This window comes from Pseudopipra pipra, chromosome 8 (assembly GCF_036250125.1).
Source record: "Pseudopipra pipra isolate bDixPip1 chromosome 8, bDixPip1.hap1, whole genome shotgun sequence".
Taxonomy (NCBI): Eukaryota; Metazoa; Chordata; class Aves; order Passeriformes; family Pipridae; genus Pseudopipra; species Pseudopipra pipra.
This window is the reverse complement of record NC_087556.1, coordinates 30,418,619-30,436,481: the sequence shown is the minus strand read 5'-3', so window position 1 is coordinate 30,436,481 and position 17,863 is coordinate 30,418,619. Positions and strand designations below refer to the sequence as shown.

At 38.1% G+C, this 17,863-nt stretch overlaps 1 protein-coding gene across 6 annotated transcripts in view; it reads right to left on the bottom strand.

Annotated features, from left to right (window-relative positions):
* Positions 1-10,770: 10,770 nt before the first annotated feature.
* CFAP46 (cilia and flagella associated protein 46) overlaps positions 10,771-17,863 on the bottom strand; it is a 64,922-nt gene continuing 57,829 nt past the window's right edge. For all 6 annotated transcript variants that reach the window (XM_064663433.1, XM_064663431.1, XM_064663434.1 and 3 more), the window contains 5 exons: positions 16,708-16,820; positions 14,564-14,645; positions 12,529-12,665; positions 11,990-12,076; positions 10,771-11,257 (listed from right to left, as the gene is read on the bottom strand). In XM_064663433.1, coding sequence (XP_064519503.1) covers positions 11,121-11,257; positions 11,990-12,076; positions 12,529-12,665; positions 14,564-14,645; positions 16,708-16,820 — 556 coding nt within the window. In that variant the 3' untranslated portion in view covers positions 10,771-11,120. The remainder of the gene's footprint in view (positions 11,258-11,989; positions 12,077-12,528; positions 12,666-14,563; positions 14,646-16,707; positions 16,821-17,863) is intronic.

Sequence of the window (17,863 nt, the reverse complement as noted above, 5' to 3'; positions counted from 1 at the left end):
TTCTAACAGGATTTTGTTTCCTGGACAAAACTAATTGTCATATGCCTTCATTTTCATGGGAAATAGTTTCGAGATAACATTCAGGGACTGACTTTTAGAAAAAGATTTATTTAAAACTTATTTAGAAACAGCAGCATTTTCTGAGCTGTCTGGTTATTAAAATTGGAAGATAAAAGGAAAACATGGAAGAAAACCCCAAACTATTTTCCTGTGCAGTATTAGAGGCTTCAAATTGTTCCTGTTCTCCGGATGTCAATAAAGCACTGGCACTACTTTTCTCACAGAGAATTCTTTGTTGAGGTGTTAGTTTTTTTAGTTAAAGGGAATTTTAACCACTTTCTCACTGTTTGCATTTAACTATTCTGCTGTTATGCAGACCATTAATTAAAGGTGTAACAGCAGTATTTATACAGAAGACAAAAAGTGTTCACAGACTTCACAGTCAAAAATTTAGAGAAGCATTATACATATCCAAAATAGCACTGAAGAAGACGATAGATAATTATGAAAAAACAAGTTAAATATGTGTTAAAGATGGTAACGCACTCAGTGACAAGAATAACAACAAATGAGGATTAGTTAGAACAAAAATATGGAGACTCTTGCTTGTGAACTTCTCCATGCACTGCAACAGGTATTGTGGACATCAAAGGTATGTGGTTTCATGAGATAAGGCAACATAGTAGTAGTGGCCAGAGGAAAAAATGAGATTAGAAGGAATAATATTAATTTTGGACATGGACAAAATATTTGTGCCAAAGTGAAACGAAGAGGGTTCCCCATGTCAGAGGAGACAGTTTTGCCCTTGACAAAACAGGATTGTGAGAGGAAGAAATAGTAGCAGCAGTGCCAATGACAGAAGAGATGGTCAGACTTACAGCTCTGGACACGCAGCTTTGAAAATCATTGTGAAACATTCAGAAAGAGAGACTGGCTGAAACACAGGACTGGGAAGGCTGGAGATACCTTAGAAGTAGAAAGCTGGATTAGCATGCTGTTAGTGAGGGTGGTAGAAGGAATCCACAGGAGTGGAGGCACTTGCACAGGTTATGCAGGAAAGGGTGGATTGAACTTTAGAGGATGGTGAGATAAGGAGGAAGTTTCATGTCCTGAGTGACTGGCCAAGGAGTATTATCATAAGGAAATCAGTGTTTAATAGTGCAAGATGCAGTGCAGGATGTTAGGATGAGGGCTATAAGCAGTACCACAAAAACAAGTGGAAAACATAATCTGGACAACCAGGTTTACAGGTGTAAATAGACGTTTGCTGGGAAGTAATTTTTCAGGGTGAAACACATGAAAGCCTGAGAGAAGAGAGTATAATCTGAGCCATAGAAGGAGAACATGGTGCCACTGACTTTGAAGAGTGTCAGATATAAGGTGATGGCTGGGGAGGGTGCAGGGAGCTCATCAGCTTCCCAGAGAGAACCACCTTTGCATTGTCCAGGGAAGGAAGCAGAGAAGGAAGAGAAACTGCATATGAGAAAAATAGGGATAAGCAGCATTCCTTCAGTCTGCCAGGAGCAGTGGGGCCAGCATGAACGTATCAATAACTTATTTCAACAGAGAAGTTCGTAATTCAGTTAAATATACTGAAAATCACTTGAGCAGTACCTCAGTGGCACACAAGGGTTCATCATCTAAACCTTTGTTCCCAGTGTGAAGCTCTCTCTTGAAGGTTTCTGGAGAACCAGCTCATGTCTAGTTCCACATGGAGTTCAAGGCCTGACTGCCACTGTTGAGATTGGAATCATTCTCCTTTCGCACCAGCCCCTCTGGCAACTTTAATAATTATGTTTATGGTTGTCTTATATCATCTTGCCATCCTGTCAGACAAATACTGACATCCCCAAGCACAGATATACAAATATAGGCTGCAACAGGGTGATATGAAAATTAGCAGCTCAGGACAAGTAGGAAATTAATATTAGAGTCTAATTAGTCTTGATTTCATTCGGAAAAGGAATTAATTAGTCTTAATAGGACCACAGAGGCATTACAAATGTTTTCTTTCCATCGAGCAACAGCTGCATTGAACAATTAACAAATCATTCTCATAAAACACAAGGTTCCAGCAATATTTGTCACTGTCCATAACACTGATGTTTTTCAGGCCCTCACAGAAGTGTTTTCTGTTAAGGGCCAGATTTTGTTTGGTTTATTAATATGAGAACCCCCATAACTGTGAGCAAAGGCATTTTCTTGAAGAAGGTATTTACCTTCTGCACATAAAAACAAATGGTTTTTTGTAAATGTTGATCAATTCTCCAGCATTAACAGTCTGCGTCTGTAAGAGTTCCTGTCTCTATGAGAGGTTCTCATCTTTGATACAAACAAGGAATAATAGAATCATGGGATGTTTTCATGTTAAAATGTCTTCAGTAATGCTTTTCAGGAGGAGGGGGATACCTTCCTATTCTGCCTGTAGGTCAGAGAGTACATTTTAAAACGTGTAAACACATTGTCATAGTGGGCCAACCGAGCAGTATCAGCCTGGGCACGAAGTTCTTAGGGTTCCCAAGAGGTTCCCAAGAGCTGATTGTTTAAGTCTTTCAGTGTAACACAATAAAAAATCTTTAGATCTGCAAACAAAAAAATGGGTGGGGGAGTGGGCTTTTTTTTCTTGGGAGTTGTGCACAGTGACTGAAGAGACACCTCTTGGATTATGCGGTAAAAACATGAACATTTTACCATCTACAAAAAGTAATTTAGGCAATGGATGGTTTTAAGACCTCAAGATTTCATGACTAAAAGGTGTGAATGCTGCCAAAGTCAATTTGTACACACTTATTGTGAACTAATAAACAGCATCTTGTGTCCTTGAATTTTTGTTTTGCCACCAAGAATACATCTAGAAATCACATTCCTTTAAAAAAAAGCATTGCCTCTAGTTTGCAAAACTAGCAATGTAACACTGCACTATTCCTCTGCTTTGGGAACATTTGTTGCATTTTAATGACAAAGTACCTGCCTTTCCTATAAACCTCCCATGACACTGGGGGATAATTGCTCTGTGGTTTTGCTTAAAAATGTCAGCATTCCTTCATCAATTTACTTGTTGGTAGTGGAAATAGTTATATATATATATATATTTATAGTTATATATATATATATATATATATAAATTATGCTTGTCATAAGAGCTACCGTTGTGTTGTGAGGTAATGCTTCTTCCTTTGGGATAATGGTGAAAAAGGCACTAATGCTCAAGCCTGGCTAAATGAGTCACTGAGTGAAAACCAGAAATTATGGAAAAGGTAATAAGAATCTTGGGACCCTTGTGATGCTGGAAACCTCAGATGTTTCAGCATGGAACCACCATCTCCAGGCTCCAAAGTCTTCTGCAGTGGTACACCAGAGATGCTCTGCATTTACACTTGTGCCAGTGCTTCCTTGTGGAAAAACAAACAAATCTGTTCTCAAAGCTGTATATTCTCAAGAAAAACAAAACAAAACAAAACAAAAAAAACCTAAGTGGATTTTGACATGGGAAAAAAATAAAAATAGCTTTCAAAATCACTCAGAGGAGACGTTTTCTCCCAACAAATGCACTTGCAAAGGACAGGTTTTGATAGTGCAATGAGGTGACTTGTCTAAGCCTAAGTAGGTCTTAGACAAGCGTGTTCAGAGTCTCCATAACATTCCTCTACCACTATTCCAGTCCGAGTGTTCCTCCAGATATACCCAGGACAGACAAGTTTGCTCACAGTGTAACTAGAGGAATAATATGAATATTCATTGTCTAAAACCTCTTCTGTTTAATTATGACCTCAGTGAAAATGATTATCCAAGAAAACAGAGTCATGAACATTAACAATAATTCTCATCTCAATTATTGAGAAATATAATTATAAATGATTGGTGAAGAGAAGATTCCTAGAAAATTTATGATAATGTTCTTTATTATAATACTTTGTGTTATAGATTGTACTATTCTTTCTCTTTATTACATTTATATTGAAGTCTCTTTCCTTTTCTCTGTCACAAATATTTAAAAATCTGTAAGAGAATTTAAGAGCCTTTCAGCAATTTGGCACACTGGTTTTAGCTCAACTATTATCTTGCTGCATCATGATATTAATGTAGTCATCTCTCTTTAGTCTCAATGAATTGCTATAAAAATGTCAAACAATTAGATTATATTGGCCAATGCAGCCCTGTTTGATTGAGTACAGATGTAGGCCATGTCCCTTGAATCACACTGATGGAGAAGCAGAAAGGCTTGTAGAACTCCAGTGCAAATTTATTTCAATATATGTATCACTTTGGTTCCTAATGTCAGTACTTGCAATACTAATAACCAAAAAATGCTAAATAGGTATTTTCAGATGGAATAAAAGTCAATGTCATTCAGGAGAAACACCAATGAACTCTGCTGGAGGAGAAAAAAATGAAAATTATAAAACCAGCATAGAAGTCTGGTACAAACATAGATGCTGCTCCAGGGCACAGATGTGACTAAGGCAGAGGGGCAAAATGAACATTTCCTTTGCTTATGGGAATAGTACTGCCCAAGTCCTGTCTCTGCCTGGACCAGAAAATTTAACACTCACTTTTATGTCAGGAAAGCAATCACTGTATAAATACTTGATAGAGATATCTGGTTACAAATGTGTCAGTGTTGCCTCTGTGCCATTCTGGTGGTCACCAGGACTGCGACCTCCCTTCTTCTTCAAGTACAAAGTGTGCAGCATTTGCATGTGCAGGCCTGGCATGGAATGAACAGCAAGGGACAAATCCTTACAGATGAAACCTCTCTCAACCATCAGATGTCCACACAGACCACGCGCAGTGAAAAGCTAAAGCTGTGCTGTTAGAGGTTAAAAGCTGCCAACAGCTCCTGTTCCACATATGATGAAAGTCCAGAAGGTGGGTAAGTTGTTCACATTTTGCTGCACCAGGCACACAATAAGCAAAGCACCCTGACAGTGTGTCTCCAGGGTATGAACTGCTTCAGTTGAACAAGTCTGTTTCCCACACTACCCCAACAAATCTTGATCCCTGAGCATCTGAGCTCCTACTTGCTCTGGAGCAGCAGTGCAGGAGAAGGGCCCCTGTGATGTCAGTGATGGGATTACTGGCTAATTAGCAATAAAAACAAAGGCCCAGAGAGGATCAGATGCACAGTGACAAGGTTGGAACTCTGTCGAGATCATGCTCAGTGATCTGTGCAATTTAGCTGCTGCCTCCCTGAGAGGACTAACCCACTGACTGCAGGTGCCCACCCCACACCTCACTGCAGCTCACTCTGTGCTCGTTCAGCTGAAATTCTGTGAGCCACTGCAAGAGTTAGAAGCTCAGAGAAATTCTGAGGACATGACAGAACTGCAAATATTTTTTGAAACCCATTCTTTTCTTTCAACAGAAAATCTTAATTACTTCTCTCTGCCAGCGTATTGACAGGTAATTAATAAATACCTGTCACATCAGTAGAAGAACAGACTGTTCTGGCTGCTCCTGCAATGCTGAGAACTCCAGCAGACCAGCTCATTAATACCAGAATGAAGGTCAAGATGTCTACTCTGAGCAGATTAAATGTTTTCATCACAAACTTCTCCCCCTCCATTCCTCTCCTCTTCCAGGATATTGCAGATTACAGCTCTGACTATAATTCCACTGTCACCAAGCTCACTTCAGACTTAAGAAGTTGTCCTCCTGCCATCCCCAGCAATTTTCCAAATGAACACTCCTGTCCAACAGTATGAAACCCTTTTCTCTTACTGATGGATTGTGATCATGTCTTCATTGTGCTAATCAAAACAAATTGGGAGCACTGATTTGTCTCTTAAAATCTTGGCATTAAACAGAAAAAGAAGACAGAGAATAGCAGTGTGGACACCATTGCTGTGATATAAATATGATCTACCACCCAGTACCCAGTCAGATAATAAAACACCCATATAATATTTTCACAAGGAAATCAGTACAGCTTATGGTTTTTCAAGGGAAACTACCAGCTGAAGTTTTGAAAAACTCACGTTTCGCTTGGCTTGGTTGGTTTTTTCTGCAACTCTCCCTGCAATGTGTTGATGTCTTTCACAATTGACATACTTGTGCAAAATTAAGGAAAAAACCACCCCAAGTTAAAAAGAATTTTAGATAATAATGAATCTGATTCTGTTGACTTTGGTGTCCTTATCTGTAGCTTATCTCAGTGCACTTGTAGCATGGAAAAGTTGTTATGTCAGTTGTTGAATTGTTAAATATGGTTACGGTGGGCCCATAAGAACCAGAAGTCTGAACCACCTGCCTTGCTCAGAAACTTGTCTTGTGACAATAATGTTCTTTAAGCAAATTAAGCCATGAAAAAGGCCAGATAATTATAAAAAAGATTTTTTAGATGCTTGTTCAGAAAGTAAAACACAAACTCTTAATTAGTGCAGCCCTAGTTCCTGGAAAAGCTGTACATCTTTGCGGGCATCTGGTTTGTCCTGACAATTTCAGATGCTAAATGTCAGGTATGAGGCCATCAAGAAAAGGGACAGGTCATGAACATTCAGTCACAGAAAGGATGCAGTGCTCGAGCTCAGAACTGACTCTGTTTAATCTTGCCAGTTTTCACCCTCTTCTGCCATCATGTGTCAGGCTGAAGCATTTTATGAAACAAAGGGAAAATAAATCACAAGAGTCATTCGGTCATAAAGAAGTGTCTCCCTCAATGTTTCACACAGATTTGGACACTGCCACCAAACTGAAAAGCCGAGTGAAAAGAAGGAGATGTTATGTTTGGAAATTTTTGCAAAGCTATTCAAATGTATATAATGTCTACTAATGACATCTTCAATTGCTGATGGTGACACAGAACACTAAGGATTATGTTTATCGAAGATTATTGTCCTTTTAATTTCTGGTACCTTCCTGGCCCAAGATATTGGCCTTTACTTCTGAAAGGGGTCTTTATTTTGTTGCCTTCAACTGTATTGAACTCAGGACTTACAACACTCTTTTGACAGTGGAAGAATACTGTACTACTGTGTTTACATTGTTTATTTTACTATATTTAACAGTATACATACACATAATAACAGATCTCAAGATTCATATTTCAGGAAATATTATAATTGATATGTCATGCACCGGGAACATTGTTAATATTTCATACTGCATTTTTATAAAAATGGGATTAAGTGATCTAAAATTATTGCTCGTACCAGACAGGGTGTGAAAGCAAGGGTCAGAAGGCTTAGCAGGCTGTAAAGTCACTAAATTAGTGTTCAAATGCAGATGAATGGGCTTAAATAGTCATGGGAATGATCTGTACTGCAACCTCAAATCTGCTGTTATTTCCCTGCCTACAAACACCCACAGCCATCAGCTGCCATGTTTTGGGATATGCTCCACCTGTGCAAAGCGAGGAGAGAGCCCTGCTGAGGGGACAAGCCCAGCACATGGGATGACAAACCCTCCAGTGACTGCTGATGGCAGCAGAATCTTAAAGAGGTGACACCAGGGACTAATGTCAGAGCTTCTCTTTTTGTTTTTTATCATTTTGTGGCAAACTCACTGCAGTTCTTTCCTGCAGACCATTTACAACTACACACTTTTCTTGGACAGCTACCTACTACTCAAATTATGTTCTTGTCCTAGAATATTATCAATAAATTCACCATGATTTTTTTCCTCCTCACATTTTTCAGATTACATAAATTTTAGCTGACCAATTCTTTTCATGCTCAAATATATTATGAAATGTCATTTCTGTTATAAAAGCTAATTGATAATGTGATTTGTTATGTTGCTGAGACATAATTCAGAAAGGTATTTTAAAGCCCTTGATACATGGAATAGCACTAACTGTTTAATATTTCTTGTATGAATGGATACAGTGCATGGGAACGATGTGGTGCCACATAGATGAAATATTTTCAGAAGCTTTTATTCTTGTTGTTTGGGCTTGTGCCAATGTCGTTCAACGAGAGAGCTCATATGTCCTGAGCTGTATCTACTGTAATTTATTCCTGGGTCATTAGTTGGTAGGATTTTTTTCCTGCAAGTTGCTGAACAATATATAATATTGTAAAAATTAAGAGCTCATAGTCAAATAAATGGGCAGCATTCTCTAGAATACTCCTCAAAAAAGTAGAGAAGTATTTAACAATATTTTAATTTCATCTTTTTATTTCATAAAAAAATTTATTGCTTAATGTAATAATTTCTAGCCATTGTGAAAGTCCAGCTGGGGCACTGCACCCAGTCCAGGAGTCCCCAGTGTAAGATATGGAGCTGCTGGAGCGAGGCCAGAGGAGGCTACGGAGATGCTCTGAGGGCTGGAGCCCCTCTGCTCTGGAGCCAGGCTGGGAGAGCTGGGGGGGTTCACCTGGAGAAGAGAAGGCTCCAGAGAGACCTGAGAGCCCCTTCCAGTGCCTAAAGGGGCTCCAAGACAGCTGGAGAGGGACTTGGGACAAGGGATGGAGGGACGGGACAGAGGAAATGGCTTCCCATTGCCAGAAGGCAGGTTAGATGGGATACTGGGAACAAACCCTTCCCTGTGAGGGTGGTGAGGCCCTGGCACAGGTTGCCCGAGAAGCTGTGGCTGCCCCATCTCTAGAAGTGTCCAAGGCCAGGCTGGACGGGGCTTGGAGCAACCTGGGCTAGTGGAAGGTGTCCCTGCCCATGGCAGGGGGTGGGACTGGATGAGCTTTAAGGTCCCTTCCAGTCCAAACCAGTCTGGAACTTCATGATAAAAGAACTTGCCTTTCTGAATTTGCTATTCATACATACTTAATGAATGGTTAAATATAATCCCATCTGCATTTCATCCCCCTTCTTTCCATTGCAGTTATTAGCAAGTGCTCTTTCTACACAAACTTTTATAAGAAATCAACAGTCTTAATTCTGCTTTTGTATTTACAGCTGAAAAGTTTGGTTCACTCATTCCATATTCAATTTAAAGAATGAAGACCTTCTGTACAGCACCTTCTATAACTATGCTACTGTTTAGTTCTCCAAATAATCTGAAGCCAATTTGAAGGCCCCCCTCTTGGGGGTCTCATACATTACAAGATGAACAAACCCTTCTGTGCTGCACTCAGAGTGCTTTTGCTCGCACTGTCCAGACCTGCTGGCTCCCTCTGTGGGGAGAACACCTGCTATCATTAGCACAGATAGTTTGCTATGAGAGCACCTCACTTGGAAGAATATCAGAAAATTTTGACATTTTAGTTCCTTAACCAAAACAGGTTCTGAAACAGCAATTTTCTACAATATTCCTTCTCATCCTTGCCTTGCTCAGTTCCATTCTTGTTCACTGTCTTTAACAGAGAAGCATCGTGGACTCTCAGACTATACCAGCTGGGCTGCTGAATCCTTCCTCAGTATAAATAAGCAGCAGGTTCCTCTCCCGTGTTAAACTGCCATTGTAAATGTGAAAGAAATATAAAAGATGTTAAGTATCTGTGCTCTTTTTCTTTTGATATCATTCCCACTTCTACTACCCATCTTCTCCTGAAGTGACTCTTTACTTTTGTATAATCATGTGCCTGCACATTGCTACAAACATATAATGGAAAAGAAGACATTATTTCTGGCACCAATTCCTGAAGGAATGAACTGATGTCTTCTGAGTGCACATTCACTCTGAAGTACAGTTCATTATCCACTCATGCAGTCCTACTATGATGATTTTATTGACTGCAATTTAGCACAGCAATACAGAGAACACCCCCACCAGCCCAGGTTTGGTTATGCCTGCACTTCATTACTGATTAAGTAGTAGGCTAAGTTATTTCCATCAGTTTCATAAATAAACCACAGTAGTAAATTATTGAATAAGACCATTGTACCTGGATATCAGTGGTTTTTCAAACCTTTGAAATCTTGAAGTTTTTATCTTGGATTATTCTCAAAGAGCAGCACTGACATTTCTGAAGCATCGAAACTTTTCTGCACTTTACCATTCATGAAACTTCTTATTTCAAGAAGGTGGAAGTTAATACAAATTCATAAGAACTGTCCTGTAGCAAGGCAGCCAAGGCTCCATGATTCCCATTGAATACACTTTTTTCCAAAGCCTTTTATGTTACACAGAAAGAGACAGCACTAGAAAGGTGGCATTCAAGGTGAACAACACATTCAGTGCAGGGAAACACAGTTTCACAGCAATGAAAGTGTTGAAGTATGATGCGAAAATTATTATTGGAAATAAATAAGAAATTAACCATATAGTGGATATTTGCTATACTGAACAAGTGTGAACACTTGCTTCCTTCAAGAGAAATCGCTTCTTCAAACTCAGCAATCCTTGAGCTTCCCAAATACCGTGAATGGGATTTGAAAAAGCAGCTGTGTCACAAAGACACAATGAAAAAGTACCTCATGAGACCTAAAAATAAACACATAGATGCCAGAACTTGGGAAAGGGACTCATGCCAGTATGTGGCAAAACATGACAAGTTCAGAGACTTGAAAATATCTTACACTGAATCCTTAATTTTCAGACTGGGTAACTTCAGAACAGTCTATGATCTCCTCTTACTTGGTATTGTTATCGAATGCCCAAATACATGCCACAAAAAATACACGTCCTGTCTAAATTAGGTTGTAAAAGGGAATAAAAATCGTGCTTCTTATGGAACACAGTTTGACAGAGCAGCTGCAGTTCATATAAGGTCATCTAATTAAATTGTGAAAGCAACAGGGAAGAAAGCAGAAATTTATATTCTATTGTGTGCATACGGAAAGTATTTTGCATGTCATTATTTTGTAATTATGGTTTATATAGCCCTAGAGCTCTTACCAGGTTCTAACTGTAACACATCAGGTAGCCAAGAATAGTATCTTTTCAGTGCCATTTTAATGTTCTAGCAGCATCAAACACAAAAAAACTGTTTCAGGAAACAACACATCACCATTTTACTGGGGGAAAAAAAGACTCTTAAAATGGTTTTAGTTGCAATAACAATGAAAGATTTATACTTTCCATAAGTATTAAATTATTTTACATCTATTTCTACTGCTATCACTACAAATAAAGTTTTAAAGCATGTAATTTAAAAATGCACTGCTGTTTAACAGAGCATATTACAAAATCCATACACATAATAATCTTATTTGGGATTTTGAAAAAACAAAGGTTCCCTGTGCACAGTGAAGGTTTCCCAGCACAGAAAGACCGACACAAATTACACCAAAATGACGTTGGGTAAACCATAGAGCACACAGTTGAAAAATGATGGATGAGTTGCAGCAAGATCTGAGGAAGTGTGAGCAGTCTGTTCTTCTGTTCTGTCTCCAGAAGAGCTGAGAGAATCCACTTCCACTATAAAAATATGGCAAAAAAACATTCTTATTTCTGAATATGACTGAATAGAAGAATGCTTTAAGTGCCATAATTTAACACATCTTCTCTTTGATTAATACTCTTTTATGTTCTTGCCACTATATCTAAAAAGCATTTTCTGAAAAAACCAGAAAACTAGGGAATATTTCTGATCTGAATTCCTTCTCTCTTCAATTTTATGACAGTGCAAGTTATATCTAAAATTTATTTTATTAACCCTTATTTTAAGAGGTAAGTCCCATACATTGAAAAACGGCAATACAATTTTATAGACACTACATTAAAAGTTGTTTTACTGAAAATCATTCCTCCCTCTCCAGCAAGATACGAGGTAGTGTGCCCTTTACCATGCAGACTGTCTAAAATAACTGCTGATCTTCTTGCAGTCTATAATCCATACCATTTATGTTATGCTCCTGATGTACCTTTTCAGTCCCACTGCTTCATTTTGTAACAGTTTAGTGGAGTGCAAACTTTAGCTTTTGGTCAACTATGACAGAGCATCCCCAAAAATTTTATTTATATAAGAATGGCCACTCCAATTATGATATTGTATCAGTGGTCTTCTGACTCTCAATTCTTTTAAGAATTGCCACAGAAAATTGTCACAGGTCACCTGAAAAGTCTCACTTCTACCTGTGAACCATCCATAGATCTACCAGCTTCTAGTTAATTTGCACAGTCTCTTGAACTAAGCTTTTCAATTCTTACTTTTAATGGAATCCCTTTTCTTGTGAATTCCACTCTTTTGAAGAATATGGACTGCCTGCCCGGTTGTTCTACCATTGCTCAGCAAATCTGGAAAGAAATGTTAGTTTCTGTGAGTTTTTAACGAAAGTTTTGAAATACTACAAAGTATCAACCCTAGAGCCTGGTGCTTTCAGATTTAAAACTCAATGCAAAAGAATACTTTACAGATCCAGTTATGTATTTCTGAGAATGTAAGTTCACTCCAGTTTTTGTTTTCCCCATAGCTGATGTAACTACAGGTTGCCAAGTCCTAAGGCACTGCTCCTCACTGGAGAAATCCTATTCTTACCATGTGACCATCAACAAACACCCCACTAACACTGTTTTAAGCAAGTTACTGTTCTGTTTGCAAGATCAACTTGTCAACACCACGGTGGCTCCTGCACACAGTTCACCTCCTATGGAAACTCCAGGCAAAGTTTGGTGAGGAGCAAAGGAAGAGGAGCCAGTAGCCAGGGAGATGCACACACCAGGTGTCTGAAGCAATAGCAAACACTCACTGTGGAACAGGATCTCCAGCCTCTCTGCATTCTCCTGCAGGCTCGTGTACCACTGGGTGGCCACTACACAGCCAACCCCAGTGAGGCTCAGCAGCATTGCTGTCTCTGTTGGTCTCTCTAGAGCGATATGTAGGCAACTAAACAAAAACAAAAGTATGAGATTAATAAAAGAAAAATGTACATAATGTATTAAAAAATATAACTAAATATACAGTGCTTTTTAAAAGAAGGAGAAAGAACGCCAGATGGCATTTTCTGGTATGCTGAGCATAAAGTGCTTTCTGACATTCATACAGCACCTTGAATCTCATGCAATGTATTTAGGTAACTTTACATCTTTCCATGATGGAATTTTACCAGTAGGATTGCTCTCTGTCCTATTACTGTAGTTTGGGGCATCTCAGGAAATGTGAAAGGAGTGACACACTAACTTTTACAAAACACTGCAGAATATCCTTTATAACATAGTCAAAATGTTGGGAATCACATGAAAAGACATGTTTAGACACAGAATATTGCAGGAACTGAAACTCTGCTCTGTGTCATAAGTATGATGTTAATTTGGAGGCCTAAAAGCAAATCACTTGTAATGTGGGATTTGATTTTTTACTGCTGAATATTTAATTAAGTCTCTTTGCTTAATTTTTGTTTCAGTGATGGGATGGGAGCGATAATCTGTAAGGTTGGAACTGCAGTAAACAGAAGGTTGAATTTTGTTTTTATTTGGCTCTGCTTTTCATGGTACCTTTATCAAAAGATGATAATTAAATTTTTCAGTAATTTTTTGGGGAGATGCTCTGATTGTCTAAGTAGTTATGTTACTCAGTTTTAAATGTTATTCTAAACTTTCAGGAGGCTTTTAGACTCAAACATGTAAGTCCTATTGATAAATTCACTGATCTATTACAGCAAAACTTCGAAAGTTCTGAGTTGGAAATACTAGTTTAAGGAATCACATTTTGGTTTGGTTTAGGAAATGGCTGTTTAGGGGATGTGAAAAAGGATATAAAAAAATACCAGGAGGTTGTTATATATTCAGAGATCTGCATATTTACACATATAGTTGTGTGTATAACCTATCTTACACACAACTGATTTTAACTTATGCATTGTTGCACTAATTAAACAGTATTTTTAGAGATTTTTTTTTTTTCTATTTCCTTTTCATGGAATGAATAATTAGAAAAGTCAAAAGATATTTCTGCTCTCAGGATGTGCTCTGCCCTCTGGGTGCCCAGGCACAGCCTCAGGACCCTTTGTGCAGGGCCCTTCCAGCCCCCCCTTTCCTGGTTCATACTGGTGTCCCTAGAGCAGAGTCTGTAATTTGTGTTAATCTTCATGTCTCTGATGATTGCCCAGTGCTCCACTCCACCTAAACCCCTTTGCAAGGTATCCTGGCCCTCAGGAGTATAACTAGGTTATTTGAAAATTCAGCATGGACTAAGTAACTCATGAATAAAATTAGGACACTAAGACTACTCTTCTTGCTTTTAATACCTTTATACTTATTTGTCATATGCCATCTGTCAAGTATTCTTAATGGACATACAGCAAAAGAATACAAACCCTGCCACCTGTCAACTTAAAAGCAAGGAAAATACTGAGATGCTTTTAAGGATAAAAAACCTGCAATTAATAATATTAAAAACTCTGAACAGGTCATTTAACGCGCCATAATAATTTATTTAAACAAAAATCTGTCCCATTGTTAAACCATTCAGTGTATGAAGCCTCAGAGGGACTCTTAATAGTTTATTTGTTAAAGGGAAGTTTTATATACTCAATTACAACATTTTGAGAATCTTGAACTCGGTTTGGGAAGTAAGAGTAATGTAGCAAGGTTTCCATGTCTGATTATCTTATCACTGCCTTGTAACTTTCACTGCCTTGTAACAGAGCTTTCATCCTATTTAGCCCTATAAAGAGGCTCTTCTACTTACAGAAGTAAACAAGAATATTTGTAACTCAGAATTTTAACTTTGCTTTGAAATAATCTGCTTTATTGTGGACTTCACTGAAATCATGTTTGTCCTACCTTTTGTGGATATCAGCGTTTGTAATTCTTAGGTAACTTTGCTGTGATCGTACCAGATCCAGAAGAATCATCAAATTGCATTCTGGAAAAATATGTATTATAACAATGGTATCTGCACTAATAATAATGTCCAGCATAATAAATATAGGTAAATTAAGCCTTTCATAAGTTAATTACTTTCTTGAACACAGTTTGAACAACTAATATAAAACATATATATTTCAGCAAAAATTGTCAAGTATAATGTAAAGGAAGTAATAAAGTCATCCTAACATCATTTGATGTAATTTTGCTATGCTTTTCCATAGTGTTTTGCAGTTTTTTTGCTGTGCCACATTAGTATAACTGATAATGAAGTCCACATACCATCTTATTACAGCCAGTGACCTGTATGACTCAATTCTGTAGTTCTAAACTCTCGGAAGAGTTTATGCTAGGCAGGTATGGAAATGTTTTCTATGCATCTCCTCTCCACAAGTTACAACCAAGTTACACCTCCAACATGCCTCACTTTCCTTAAAGGTCTCCAGCAAAATAACTCCAAATATTCTCAGAATTAAAAGGCTTCGCCACTGTTCGGTTTGCTGTAGTTTTAATCTGTTACTTATTCTCCTGACCTGAGCAGATCTCCTCTCAATGTGTTGATCTTTCCTCCTAAAGTATGTTTAAAATGCATATAAACCTATCAGTGCACATACATATTTATGAATAAAACTAAGCACACAAACTATGGTACAGCCTTCTAACCACTCTTATTGTTCTCCACCAATGACTTACTCTATGTTGTCAACATTCTCCTCCAGCTGAGACCTTTGCAAAACTAAGTACAGCGGAAAATTTCATATAACTTGCAAATGACACTCCTGTATAGTTATCCCTATACAGAGCTTGTTTCTTTTTAAGCCTAGGAAGAGTATATTGTTTAATTTGTGATCCATCTCGACTCTGTTCTGTAATTCTGCCTCTTAAGCAGTCATTCCCTAATGTATTAATGTTTAACTGACTATTTTTCCGTAAGTATAACACATTCTACTAGGCTTTCCCAAATTATGCCCTGCATAAAGCAAGGTTAATTTGCATTCTGATCTTGCATTTCAGGATTTGCTAAACCCCTGCATTCTCTTTCTCAGCCTGGTCTCCTGCTCAGATTCAGCAGTGATATATTTTATTTCATCATGTAAATTAGCAAACTCAATATTTAATAATATTGCATCTAGGTTAGAGCTTTCAGAAATCTCAGGCAGAATTAATCCTGGCATATTTTAAGAGTAGGACACAGGACAGGGTTTAACAACTTTCCAAAAGCTGCCATACCTGTAAATATCTGGCCTATGATATCTGAAACCTCATCTTCAGAGGTTATATATTTCCCATAATATTTACATATAAATGTTTAAATCACTTTTAAAATCAAAGCTTCATGAAGAAGCTTCCTGTTGCCTTGCAGGGCTTCACAATCTGATGTGCACTGTCCTCCTCACTTTCACACATCAACACAATACAGCAACTCAGCTACACTGACAAATTCCACACAGCTCCAAAGTTAAGCTTCTTCCAGATGTGCAAGGGGAGTAGGAGGAGAAAGGAAGATTGTGAATCTGAAAAACTAGTCCTGAAACTAAACCTTAGGCTATAACAAAAAGACAAATTGTTGTGAAGAAGGAGAGAAGAAAATACCTTCTCAGAGCCTACAAATGCTCCATAACACCCGAACAATCTTTCAGCATTAACCCAGATCTGATGGGCAATTCTGCTTTGCCGCAGTGGAGACTTCAGAATTTTGGAGAATTGGCACCACAGAGGTTGTTCTAAGCAATAAATAATAACTTGCAACCAAATACTTAATTCCAAAGTAAAAGAGAGGATTCACTGGGAAAACCATTAGATGATGACTCAGTTTCTGGAACCTAAGAAATTCCAACATTTGGAAGTGAAGAAGGACCAAGCTTATTTGTGAGGAATAACAAGAAAGCTACACAGCAGAATAAAACCTACATAATACAAAGGTTTTCAATTAAAAATCCTGGATCTCAAAAAAAAGCCCCTAATTACTAAGATCAATACTGTGATAATGATACAGTAGGACACGCCTAGGAATAAAAGGTGATGCCATTAAAAAATATTTCTCAATTTGCTTATCTTACTTGGGATGTTCATAGCAACCAATCTGTTCAGTAATACATGAGACATGAATCTCTCCATCCCATAGAAGAGAAATGCACTGCAGCTTGTCAGCAGTTGCTCCCACTCAGCTTGGCTGAAAGGAAGGAAGAACAAAGAAAGGAAGTTACTTTTATCTTACTATTTACAAGAATACTTTTTCAGAAATTACGCACAGCAAGCACTTCAGTGTTATTTACTCCAGAAATAATTACAACAGAAGTCAGCATGCAAAGCAAGGAGACAAATCAGACTGCAGAATTCTATGAAAAATGTAGTAACTCATAGGGACTAATTAATAGCAGCTATTTTAATACAGGGGTATACTAAGTTTAGTAACATCTCTCAGTGAGCAAGAGGCATAGTGTATTTTTAGATGAATACCAGTCTCTCCATAAAAAAATTTAAAAAAAATCATTGCTGTATGCACTGTGCAGCTTTGAAATCCCAGTCTTTAGTCTAACATTCAAAGGCAGTATTTATATAGGCACCCATTGCACCCACCAGGGCACAAAGCCATTAGGGTTTGAAAAGAGATGTGGATAATTAGCCCAGCTGGCAGCAAAACCTGCAATTTGATAACAACCATCCTTCTAATTGCTAGGAAGAAATACTAAAGAATCTACTCAGTGACATTAACTAATTAGGGAAGATTCCAAAGGACTGATTGCTAAAACAGCAGTTAGGAAGGAACGTTCAGTGATGGCCATGTTGACTCATAGGACTTGTCACTGCTTGACCTCTCGAGATCCCTTTTATCCCTCTATGATTTTGATCTTAAAAGTAAAGTACTTCTAGAAAGAACGGTGTGTTTATGAATATACTCCATAAAATGGTATTAACTCCATAATCAAAGTCTGAAATTGGGAACTCTTGAGATGCACCTTGACTACTTTGCCTCCGAAATCTGTACTCCAACCTTACAGCTGACTCAGGGTACATGGAGATGCTACAGGTTTTAACATTTGAATTTAAAAACAGTTATAAGCAAAGCCAGAAATTACACTTATGCTCGCATGCTTATTCATCAAAGACTGCACCAGGAGACTTTCTGTCAAAATTAGATTATCTACATATACAGCAACTCTGACAAAACCCACCAGGCTAAATCCCTTTGTGGCACTGTATTTCAGATCCCTA